Source organism: Vespa mandarinia, chromosome 24, assembly GCF_050613455.1.
Source record: "Vespa mandarinia isolate Hongniang chromosome 24, ASM5061345v1, whole genome shotgun sequence".
Classification (NCBI taxonomy): domain Eukaryota; kingdom Metazoa; phylum Arthropoda; class Insecta; order Hymenoptera; family Vespidae; genus Vespa; species Vespa mandarinia.
This window is the reverse complement of record NC_140833.1, coordinates 1,134,736-1,147,568: the sequence shown is the minus strand read 5'-3', so window position 1 is coordinate 1,147,568 and position 12,833 is coordinate 1,134,736. Positions and strand designations below refer to the sequence as shown.

Below are 12,833 nucleotides of genomic sequence, written 5' to 3'. Positions count from 1 at the left end.
ATAATAAACAATTTTCTCTTGTATAATAAATATTTTGCTTAACGTTCGTCGATAACTTCGAATATTTTATTGCCAAAAAAAAAAAAAAAAAAAAGAGAGAAAGAGATTCGTTAAAAAAATAAAAGAATAAAAAAATTTACATATATATATATATATATACCTTTATATATATAATATCTCATGTATATTAATAATGGCACTTACGAAAGTCTTTTATCTAAAAAGAAAAGAAAAGAAGTATAAGAGAAACTCGTAGGAAAAATTTAAATGGTTGCCTTGAGTGATCGCAGTGCTCTTAGCCAATCGCAAACCGTTACGAGGAAATACGTGCTGCGATTGGACGTAGGTATCGTTCGAGATATCGTTCGTAAGAAATTCCCGCGAGTGTTCGATAATAATTCGATAATCGAAAAATTCAGAAGCACTCGTAAGCACTCGCAATAAGTCGTGTTCGTCGCGAAACATCACTTTGTTGCAATACGAGCGCAACTATCGTTTAACGAGGTAGAAAAGATCTTTTTTTTGCCCCCTCCCCCTCTACCTTGCGATCATTTGGTTTTGGCATACGAGAGAAAAAAAAAAAGAAAAAAGAAAGACAAAAAAGGAAAAGAAAGACAAAAAAGGAAAAGAAAAGAAAAAGGAGAAGAAGAAAAGAAAAAAAGAACAAAAACAAAAAAAAAAAGGGGGAAAAAAAAGAAAAAGAACGGAAAAAGAAATTCGAACGAGTTACAGAACGCCGATGGACTTACAACATTGTGCTACTACGAACTTTGGACACATCGGATCTTTGTAATAAAGTGTTAAGACTTAACCTAACAAATCGAAATTCGATCCGTATCGAATGAATTAATAAGTATATCTCGAAACGCGATTTGAATCTCATTTTCTTTTTCATTTTGATCGTTCGACGGTGCCTCTCTTTCTCTCTCTCTCTCTCTTTCTCTTTCTCTCTTTCACTCTCTATCCTTTTCAACTATAGTGTATTTTGTGTGTATGTATTGAGTGAGTGAGTGAGTGAGTGCGTCGTGCGTGCGTTCGTGCTTCTATATACATAGTGCATATATAATCGTATGTATTTTACGTTTTGTATATATATATATATATATATATATATACATAGATATATACATACATACATACATACCATCCATACATTGATATATATGTATGTATATACAGCGTGTGCCTGTGTGTGTGTCGTGTCGTCTCTTCGTTATACACGATTCATGCAATAGTGCACAATTGAAACGCAATTGAATCGTAGCTGTGAAAAAGTATTATACGAGATAGCAAACGATCTCAAATAGATCTATAAACGACCCTAAATTTAGTGATTAAAAAAGACGTCTTTCCTTTGGTTTGCTTTGCGTTGGGTTGTGTTGCGTCGCGTGAAAAGATCCGTCTCGTTGATTCGATAGAATATAAGAGGAGGCGGAGCCTGGCAAAATTTCTTGGCACGATCGACGACAAAGGAGGCAAAATTTCGACGATTCACGGTCTATGAGCGCCAAGGGCCAAGGGGACCCTGGAGAAGATCACGCTTCCAGGTGTCATCTATCGTTCTAGAATAATTCCACTTCTAACTCCTTACTTTGACCCTCACTTCTCTCTCTCTCTCTCTCTCTCTCTCTCTCTCTCTCCCCCCCCCCTCTCTCTTTCTCTCTCTATCTCTCTAACTATCCATCTATTTACCTATATCTCTTTTACGCTTAACCTTCGTTTCTCTATTTTTTACTTCACATTTGCGTTCAACACGCGTATGTATCTCTTCTTTTATATGACGTAGTCTCTTGCGCACGCTAGTTTTCCCTATATCTGTATTTCTTACCCTCCCTTCCTCTCTCTCTCTCTCTCCCTCTTTGGTTCTCTCTCTCTCTCTCACGTTCTCTCTCTCTCTCTCCCTCTTTGGTTCTCTCTCTCTCTCTCTCTCTCTCTCTCTCTCTCTCTCTCTCTCTCTCTCTCTCTCTCTCTCTCTCTCTCTCTCTCTCTCTCTCTCTCTCTCTCTCTCTCTCTCTCTCTCTCTCTCTCTCTCTCTCTCTCTCTCTCTCTCTCTCTCTCTCTCTCTCTCTCTCTCTCTCTCTCTCTCTCTCTCTCTCTCTCTCTCTCTCTCTCTCTCTCTCTCTCTCTCTCTCTCTCTCTCTCTCTCTCTCTCTCTCTCTCTCTCTCTCTCTTTAACCCCCCTTCAAAGCCCACGGAATTATCTATTTTTAGCGCTTTGTTTTGGTACAACGACTCGCTCCTTCTCGCAAGAGCGAGAAGTCCATTGCGGAAACGATATCACATCTTTGCTCGTTATCCTTGAGGTCCAGTTTATTGTTTTTATTTTTTTTCTTTTCTTTTCTTTTCTTTTCTTTTCTTTTTTTTTCTTTCCCTCTTTCCTTCTTTCTTTCACTTCCTCCTTTATTTTTGTTTGACATTTCACCTATAAATTCATTATCTCGCATTTTGTTGAAAAGAAGGATTATTTTTGTTTTTTTTTTCTCTTTCTTTTTGCAATTACTCATACTCACTTGAAATAATAATAATAATAATAATAATAATAATAATAATAATAATAATAATAATAATAATAATAATAATAATAATAATAATAAAGATTGAAATCGTTACTTAATCGAGAATAGAGAAAGACGATGAGGGGGAGGAGGAGGAGGAGGAGGAGGAGGAGGAGGAGTCTTGTTATAGAATTTAATGAAACAACGAAGATATGTTTTTTGTTTTACTTAGGGTAGGAGCGGATAGCCCTTGCAGCGATATGAAGCGTGCAGCTGCTAAGAAGCTTATTGAAAGGTACTTTTATCAACTTACTGAAGGATGTGGTAATCCTCAATGTAGTAACCAAAACTGCGCATCCAGTGGAAAAGTATGAACATTTGATATATTTTTTATTTTATATAATATAATATTATATTATAAAAATTATTAGATAATTATTGAATTTATATTATTGAAACAGATAACAAATCTTACGCCAAATCAAGCTGCTGCACAAGCCATACAATTGTTTTCACAAGAGGCACGGCTATGCGATGGCACTCAACCGAGTAAAGTTGCTAGAACTACTTTGGAACCTGGTCCAGCATCTTTGGCTAAGAGTCTACCTGTAAAAAATGTAAATCCTACTTGCTCGGATGAAGGTACTATATTGGCAGAGTGTAAAACAGCCATTTGCTTTCTTCTTGATTCTATATATCGACAAACATCAACCACCGAAGATAATCTTAATTCTACCAAGATTGATAACGTATCTAATAAAGATTATGAAATGCAATTAGAGAAAAGAAATAATGATGATAGTCTTCCTTCCTCCGATATTATTATTTTGGAAGAAAAATCAAGTAAATTATATTCCAATTGTAATGAAGAAATTTTTATCAATTATTCTAGTTTTTGTTCCAATGCATCTAATGCAACTACGAACGAAGATAATAATCTGTTACAAATATTAAGTAAACATAATATTCGCATTCCAAATTTTCAAATTAAACGACGAAGAAGGCGATCAATTCAATGTAATAACCAGCATAAACAAGTAACACGTAGTAAAACAAAGAAGAAAATACATCAGACAAGAAAGACAAGGGCGATTCGGAAAAGAACCAATAGAAAATTTTATACACGAAAATCTGTTACAAAATTGTTAATATTAACATTATATTTGAAATATTTGGAAAAGGAAAGATATACAAAACGTTATTTGTCGAAATAATTTTAAGAATCTCACGGATTCTGTTTTCTGTTTTTTTTCTTTTTTTCTTTTCTTTTCTTTTCTTCTTTTCTTTTTTCTTTCTTTCTTTTCTTTTTTTTTCTTTTTTTTTTTTTCTTTTTTATATCTAATCTTTACTTTTTATTTATATTTGTAACAACTATATTTATGCAGTACAATTGCTGTTTTAATTCTTAATAAATATTTTATCAAAATATATTTTGTTAAGCTTGTTTTCTATGCTTGTTAGATTGATAAAGAAAGCAAATGGTTGAATTGAAATTAGATTAAAAAAAAAAAAGAAACATTGTTGATAAATAAAAAAAGATAAAAAGAGAGAGATAGATAGAGAGAGAGAGAGAGAGAGAGAGAGAGAGAGAGAGAGAGAGAGAGAGAGAGTGAGAGAGTGAGAGAGAGAAAGAGAGAGAGTGAGAGTGAGAGAAAGAGAGAGAGAGAGAGGAGGAGAGAGATCGAGAGAGAGAGAAAGAGAGAGTAATATAATATAATTAATTTAATTATAACAGGGAAATCTGAACCATATCTAACTGAAGCCAAACTTCTGGATATAATAAATAAATGTAAATCAGAAGGAACGTATTCGTTATTGATTCATACTTTGGGAGAAGTATTTTCTTCTAGAGAAGCATTAAGCCGAAGTTTCCAAAAGACTGAAAAAAATGACTCTCCCTTGGCTGCACTTCTTGACAGAGCACCGGATAATCTTTTAAGGCCACCCGCAGATTTAAACAAGGAAGCAGTTCGTTCGTTACAAGGTGAAGATAAAGAAGAAGATAGTAGTGATCCATCTCCAACAGTTCCTCCTAATGATGACGATACTAGCGTTGACTTACTTGCCGTTAGAAGAGCATTTAAGGCATTATGGACTCTTCCAGGTATATTAAAATTATTATTTTATTTTATTATAAATAGTATATATGTATGTGTGTACATATATATATATATATATATATATATATATATATATATATATGTAACTCTTATATAAATACTAAGATTAATTATATTTAATTATTTATTTATTTATTTATTTATTTTTTTTTTTTTTTTTTTTTTTTTTTTTTTTTTTTTTTCAGGGGAAGCATTTGAATCAGCACTTGTGAATGCACTAGTCACTTTAGCCGATACCATAGAATTACATTTACGAGTATTTGGAAAAACACCTTCCCATAGTATGGACAGTCTCTTAAATGTATTCTTAATTGTATTTGAAATTCCAATGTTGGGAAATAGTGAATATCTTGAACTTGCGCTACATATGCTTTGTAAAGCTGTCAGCTGTTTCCCAACGTTAGCTCAAGCAAAATTAGCACGTGTATGGGCCAGACATTGTAAGCCTACGTTGCCTAGCCTTTTACAAGCATTACAAGAATTAATTACGGTGAAGGTATTCCGATAATAATGTATAAGTTTTAATTATGATTTACATTTGATTTATATAAAAAAAAAAAAAAAAAAAAAAAAAAAAATGAAAAAATAAATAAAAAAGAATATTTTAATATCATTTATCTCTTTTATTAGGTAATAAGTGGATCATTTTCACGTGATTATTGCGTTCAGGATGCAGATACCATCACTGCTCCTACAAAAGTAATGAGGATTCTTTATTACGCTAGTATGTTAGCTGGAGAATTAGATAGCAGTGAATTAGCATTGAACGAAGACGGGGATACAACAAAAATTGACAAATCTGGCCCATGCAAAATGACGTCACAAATACCACAGGTATTATAAAAATGACATACATGCATTTTTATATATGACAAATGTAATAGTTTTAATAATGAATTATATATTATATTTAGGATCCATTAGCCAAAGAATTAGGAATTTCTGCATTGGATGCTCGTAAACCATTCATATCTTTCACCGATTTTTATAATGAACCATTGAGCGATGCCATCGAAATGGATAAAGATTTTGCTTATTACAAAAGTGAAGAACCTCAGAAATTTAGTTTTATGAATTATGCCTTTATCCTTACGCCAGCCACAAAAACATTGGGCCTATATTATGACAATCGTATAAGAATGTATAACGAAAGAAGAATGAGTTTCTTACAAACTGTTGTAGGACAACCTACCAATCCATATCTTAGATTAAAAGTAAGTCATTGAGAAGATACAATTTAATATCATTTAAGATTATTTCTAAAGTGATTGGCGATATATCTATACATAGGTACGTAGAGATCATTTGATAGATGATGCTTTGGTTGAATTAGAAATGGTAGCAATGGAAAATCCGTCAGATCTTAAAAAACAATTAGTTGTCGAGTTTGAAGGTGAACAAGGTGTTGATGAAGGTGGTGTATCTAAAGAATTCTTTCAATTAGTTGTAGAGGAAATCTTCAATCCTGATTATGGCATGTTTACAACTCAGGTAATATTAGATAGAAAGTAGTTTAATTGTTGTACATATTGTAAAAAAAAAATTATATATATATATATATATTATTTATATATGTATCATATTATTATGATATTCTACAGGAAGATACACAATTAACCTGGTTCAATCCGACATCATTTGAAAGTGATGCACAATTTACATTGATAGGAGTTGTTCTTGGATTAGCAATTTATAACAACGTGATATTGGATGTACGCTTCCCAATGGTGGTTTATCGGAAATTACTCGGTAGAAAAGGAGGATTTGCTGATTTAGAAGATTGGAGTCCTACATTATATAGAACGTTGACAGAATTAATGGCATATACAGAAGATGATATGTCGGATACATTTATGCAAACTTTCCGTGTTGGTTACAAGTACGTTTAATGAAATAATTTATCAATACGTTTAACCAATTGCGGTGTAAAGAAATTCATGATTACACTTCCCAGAATAATTGAATGTAAATAACTTTAGGGCGCATTCAGGATTCTACAATGTCTTGTCTTTTCCTTTTATTTGTACAAATAATATCACTGGCTGCTACACTATCATTTTTCATTTTACAGTCTCTCTGGGGGTTCAATATTGATAACTTTACACGATGAAGTGTACATTTTTTTTTTTTTTTTTTTTTTTTTTTTCTTTTTTTTTCTGCAACAATTCGCCTGACGACGTGTATAACACGTCGCTGACGTTTCCGGTAATAGAAGTATCTCGACGTGCGTGACACGTCTTTACACCGCAAGTGGTTAAAATTAAATACAATTTTTTTTCAATAATGATATTATATTATTTTCTTAGAGATGTATTTGGTTCAATATCGTTTCATGATCTTCGCGAGAATGGCGATGAGACGTATGTAACGCAAGAAAATAAAAAAGAATTTGTAGATCTTTATGCAGATTTCTTATTGAATAAATCAGTGGAGAGACAGTTCAAAGCGTTTAGGCGTGGTTTTCAAATGGTCACGGATGAAAGTCCACTTGCCCTACTTTTCAGACCAGAAGAAATAGAACAAGTATTTATTATCATTTCAATCGTTTTCGAATAGATCCTTAAAATAACTTGATAATTGTATTAATTAAGATGATTTTCAGCTCGTTTGCGGTAGTAAGATATTTGATTTTGCGGAATTAGAAGCTGCAACGGAATACGAGGGTGGTTATACGGTTGACAGTGAAGCAGTACGTAATTTTTGGCGGGTGGCACATTCATTACCACCAGAAAGTCAAAGAAGATTGCTTCAGTTTACTACTGGTAGCGATCGAGTGCCAGTTGGTGGACTTTCTAGGCTTAAAATGGTCATTGCCAGACATGGTCCAGATTCAGACAGGTACATTATTATAAGAAAACACAATTTATATTAAAAGAATGATCTAATAAGGAAAGAATAATTAAGCGAAAAGAACATACCGTGAAATTAAAACAAGCATAAATTAAAATGCCACGAAGAAAATCTAATTCTATATTAAATTTGAGAATACTCGTGATTTCTCAAAGTCGTTCTGTAGATTTATACGATCACAAAAAGTACACAAATCGGTATTTGTAATGCAAGTCACAAAAAATCTTTTCATTCCTTGTATCACAGATTGCATCTATGACTTATTCTCACTTACAACGATCTTTCCATTATGATTACTCTCGTCATAATTGTTTTAATTGTTGCTATTGCTTTTTTTGTATTCTTTTTTTGGTTTTTTTTTTTTTTTTTGCTTTTTTTTTATATAAATTATATATCAATTCAAAATTGTTTTATGCGTTTCTTTCAGATTGCCCATTGCACATACATGCTTCAACGTATTACTTCTACCAGACTATAGCACGATTGAAAAGTTACAAGATCGTTTATTAAAAGCTATCAACTATTCAAAGGGTTTTGGCATGTTGTGAATGTGTATCAAAGCTTCCACAATTAATCTACGCAATATCAAAGTGATGAATTTTGTTAAACACATCAGGATATATCCAAAATCTTTCTATCTTTAAAATCGATCACATTACACCATATGGACATATTTATTATGTAATTATGTTCGAAAGATGCGCGCATGTGTATGTGTGCGTGCGTGCGTGCGTGCGTGCGTGCGTGCGTGCATGTGTGTGTATGTGTGTATGTGTGCGTGCGTGCGTGCGTGTGCAAATCGTGGAAATTGTTTTTTTTTTCTTTTTTTTTTTTTCTTTTTTTTTTCTCTTTTTTTTTTTCCAACAAGAACAACAAATCGTCCGAAAAACAATGCGCTTCGAGCACCTCTCAGAATCCACTGTTATCGATTCTCCCTTTCCATGGTTCTCTTTACTTAAAGAGAACACACATGCACATAATACACACAAAACCGATGAACTCTTCTCTGATAGTTATAAGGGTAAATAATTGAAAATTGTTACGTGATGATGCTTTCAGATTTCATTGGCGCACCACATTAGAATTATTACGTGCTTTGGCAAAATAATTATAGAGCTGATTTTGTAGATTATCAAATTATCGTTTCTTGTATCCTCTTTAAAAAAAAAAAAAAAAAAAAAAAAGAAAAAAAAAAGAAAAAAAAAAAAGAAAAAAAAAAGAAAAAAGAAAAAAAAAGGAAAGAAAAAAAGAAGAAGAGGTGTGGTGGTGGAGGAAGAGGTGGAGAAGGTGAAGGAAGAAGAAGAAACGAAATGGTAAAAAAAAAAAAAAAAAAAAAAAAGAAAAAAAAAGTACTATTCTTTCCCATTATCCTGATGACATAAAAGCGATGACGTTCGATTCTCTAAACACTTGGAATTTGTACGAAAGCAGCGAATATTATATATATATATATATATATATATATATATATATATATATATACATACAGCTTTTTCTTATTTAGCGAATCGAAGATCTTAAAGTTTAACAATGAAACGCTCAAAAGAGACAGACATAGTGAAAAGCGACTGTGATTGTGTGTGTGTGTGTGAAAGAGAGAGAGAGAGAGAAAGAGTGAATGAGCGAGAGAGATAGAGAGAGAAAGAGAGAAAAAGTGAACGAGCGAGAGAGAGAGAGAGAGAGAGAAAGAGAAAGAAAGAAAAAAGAGAGTCAAATCGAAAAAATCGACTACGATCATAGAAAGAAAAAAAGAAAAAAAGCTACAAAAAAGAAGAAAAAATACAAAAAAATAAATAAAAATAAAAAAAGGAAATAAAAAGAGAAAGGAGAAGGAGGTGTAGGAGGAGGAGGAGGAGGAAAAGAAACAAATTTTGCTGTTAGCTGAAAATGTATTTGTGTAACATTGCAAAAGCCGAAAATGACCCTGAATGATAATGATAATGATGATAATCATAATAATGATGATAATAATGATGATGATGATAATGATGATGGTGATGATGATAATGATAATGGTGATGGTGTTAATGATGATGATGAAGATGATAATGATGATGATGATGATATGATGATGATGATGATGATAATGATAATGATGATGATGATGATGATGATGATAATGAGCGACATCGCGTGATCACTATTATATTCTAATATAAAACATACTGTATACAAAACTTTTTGTAACAACGGAACGTAAAAAATGTAAGAAGATCGTATAGCCATCGTTGATAATTCTTACGTGTTTGTATTGTAATTTTCGTTCTCGGATTTCTTCTCTCTTACATCCATGTTTCTCATCTCCCCGCCTCAAACCCCCCACCCCAAGTCCAACCCCCAACCCAACCCACCCACCCTCAATGGGCAAGAAAGGAAAAGAAAAATGAGGAAAAAAACAAACAAACAAACAAAAGGAAGAAAAGAATGAAAGAAAGAAAAAAAGAAAAAGCAAACAAACGTAGCCTGGAAATAATAAAAGGATCTAACAATTTGTATAAACATTTATAATATCGGCAGTACTTTTCGATAAACGAAATAATCTGCTCTACTTGTCGGCTGTCTTATTTGTTAGTCACGTGACAATAAAGTTCTATTGAGAAAAAGCTGATTATACATATATACATATATATAGATATATATGTATATATACACATTATGTATGTATGTGTTTATATATACATTTTTTTTTTTTCATTCGATATAGAAAGCTTTTGTGGTATCGATTATTATAAGTAATTAATCAATTCAGAATTCTAATATGTTTGTTTCTTTGTTTTCTTTTTTTCTTTCTTTTTCTTTTTCTTTTTTTTTTCTAAATTACATCGCTCGACGTTCCTACGACTTTCCATTTAATTGCAAATGTTTTGTTTTTGTTTTTGTTTTCTTTTTTTTTTTTTTTTCTTAAATATATACATATATATACATATATATATTTCCTCTTTACAAGAGTTAAAATGTCAGTATTAATGGACATAGGACTCGATTGAATTTAATCATTCTTATTTCTTATATCTCATTTCGACGCAAAATTTTCATATTTATATACATACATATATATATATATACATATACATACATACATCCATTGTTAGATTAAATTTCGTTATGTGGAACGAAACTAATTTATATCGTAATCCTAAAGATTTAAGGATTTTGCAAAGAGGAAGGGAATTTCAAAGAGGATCGCGTTACTCTAAGGAGCACCCTACGAACGATACTCACAGAGAATCATTGGATGAAATAATTCAACAATCAGTTCGTAATAATAAAGATTAAATTATTCGTGATCGTTAACCCCTAATTGTGCACATCTCGTAAATAATTTCCAATTAGTGCACGTTACGGGAGATGCAGGGAGGATGAGGAGATGCATTACAAAATCCCTCTCCGTGTCCCCTTTAAACCCTTAAGGAGGCATAATTTCGAACAGAGCTTTCATTCTGTATTATAATATTTCGAAAATTATTCATTCTGTCATTTTCTGATATAATAAATAATAATATGAATAATTTTCATTATCAAAAATAATAAATACCGGTTATATTCTTTGAAGCCTCGAAAATAATAATAATAATAATAATAATAATAATAATAATAATAATAATAATAATAATAATAATAATAATAATAATAATCAGTAGCTTTGAAAACGTTTTTTTTACTTCTGTCGTTATAAAAAAAAAAAAAAAAAAAAAAAAAAATCGTGAATTCGCTCAGTGCGCAAAAATTGTTTATTTTTTTTTTTATTTTTTTTATTTTTTTTATTTTTTTTTTTTTAATTGACATCCTCCTTAAGTTGAAATCCGAGATGGTGATTTTACGTCCCACACGCACAATTAAATTTAATCGTAAATTTTACTTATTATTTCATAATAATAAATTTTTTTAATGGATTTAACATTAGTACATATCGACGAGTGAATATTACGACAAGCAAAAGAACAGTTTTGGATCTTCGACGATCTCTAATGGATTAGATCAATCTGACAAAGAGAATAGATCGATAATGGAACAATCAAATACGTGGAAGCAAGAAAAGTCAGGTGATTGGAAGTACGAGAAGGAAGAACTATGGAAAACGATAGAACAATCCTTGAATGATAAGAAATCGATTATTCAAGATGTTCCTATAAATACGGATACCAAATATAGAAATCTTTATAGCATTCCTAATTACAATCAATATGATAATACTAATTATACGGAAACAAATGGTACGTATTAAATCGATTGCTTGTAAAATATAAAATACGTTGCTTATTCTTCTTTTCTTTTTTTCTTTCTTTTCTAATTTTTTTTTTCTTCTTATCCTATTTTATATATCCTATTTTTTATATTTTATATTTATTATCACGTACTATAAATAATTTACCTTGATATTTATAATCCTTACAGACGATTGCGATCTTAACGAGTGTTCTAATGGTATTATAATTAATAAAAAACCAAAGACACTTTTATTGAATATAAGAGAATATTTAGCAAATTATCAAGAATCTAATGGTATTCCACGTACAGAATATGCTTTTACGGATCTTGTTAAGGTCATGGGTCAAGCAACAGGTCGATCATTGATTGCTCTTCTTTATATCATCGTTAATACTGCACCAATTGTCGAAGTAATGATAAACATATCACTAATGCGATATTCTTTCAATAATAATTGTTTATAATTTTATGAATTTTAAATAACGAAATGAATTTTGCTTTTTTTCTTTTTTTTTTTGTTTGCTTTCTTTCTTTTTTCTCTTTTTTTTTTTTTTCTTTTTTGTTTTCTTCTCTTTTAGATATTTCTCTATATCCTACGATTCATACTGGACAAATTGATCTACATAAAGAACACTAATGACATACGTCAAATGATGATCAAATACGTGATACTTGGGATACAATTGTTAAGCATTTACGTTTGTTTAACGTTTATATTCGGTTTGATTGTTTTGCCAATTGTATACATGGTACTTCATATAGTAGCAAAAATTTTATCGTATAACTATTGATTAAAGAGAAAGAGGGAGAAAGAAAGAAAGAGAGAGAGAAAGAGATAAAGAGAGAAGCATATCAGAATATGTGATATCTTTGTTGTGTTTGATGTTCTGTAATTAAATATATACATATATACATACATATATACATATATATATATATATATATGTATGTATGCATATACTGTAATTTTTTTTTCTCTCGATATACAATTATTTTTATTTCCTTTATGTTTAATAACATGCCAATTAATTTAACGAAGAATAATAATAAAGGTCTAACAAAAAATATTTCTAACACGAATGACAAAATGACAATGAAAGAGCATATTAATTTGTTATCGCCGATAATTTGTACGAATATCTGAACATTGTTCGACTGT

At 31.0% G+C, this 12,833-nt stretch overlaps 2 protein-coding genes across 5 annotated transcripts; both read left to right on the top strand.

Moving 5' to 3' along the window:
• Nucleotides 1–535: 535 nt before the first annotated feature.
• Nucleotides 536–8,271, top strand: Ube3a (ubiquitin protein ligase E3A). 4 transcript variants are annotated; one of them, XM_035868800.2, is made up of 12 exons: nucleotides 536–789; nucleotides 2,728–2,863; nucleotides 2,957–3,137; nucleotides 4,333–4,599; nucleotides 4,801–5,111; nucleotides 5,246–5,449; nucleotides 5,530–5,829; nucleotides 5,906–6,106; nucleotides 6,217–6,494; nucleotides 6,922–7,138; nucleotides 7,218–7,453; nucleotides 7,893–8,271. In XM_035868800.2, exons 1-12 carry the CDS (start codon nucleotides 740–742, stop codon nucleotides 8,011–8,013), a joined length of 2,502 nt encoding a protein of 833 aa, XP_035724693.1. In that variant the 5' UTR covers nucleotides 536–739; the 3' UTR covers nucleotides 8,014–8,271. The 4 variants fall into 4 exon arrangements, with proteins under 4 accessions (XP_035724693.1, XP_035724686.1, XP_035724690.1 ...); XM_035868793.2 differs by having other exon boundaries at nucleotides 538–789; nucleotides 4,231–4,599; XM_035868797.2 differs by lacking the exon at nucleotides 536–789 and adding an exon at nucleotides 800–1,547 and having other exon boundaries at nucleotides 2,733–2,863; nucleotides 4,231–4,599.
• A 442-nt stretch (nucleotides 8,272–8,713) lies between these two features.
• LOC118442772 (uncharacterized) lies at nucleotides 8,714–12,678 on the top strand. The gene is made up of 4 exons (XM_085664021.1): nucleotides 8,714–10,720; nucleotides 11,370–11,679; nucleotides 11,861–12,084; nucleotides 12,253–12,678. Exons 1-4 carry the CDS (start codon nucleotides 10,571–10,573, stop codon nucleotides 12,463–12,465), a joined length of 897 nt encoding a protein of 298 aa, XP_085520147.1. The 5' UTR covers nucleotides 8,714–10,570; the 3' UTR covers nucleotides 12,466–12,678.
• The last annotated feature ends 155 nt before the right edge of the window (nucleotides 12,679–12,833 follow it).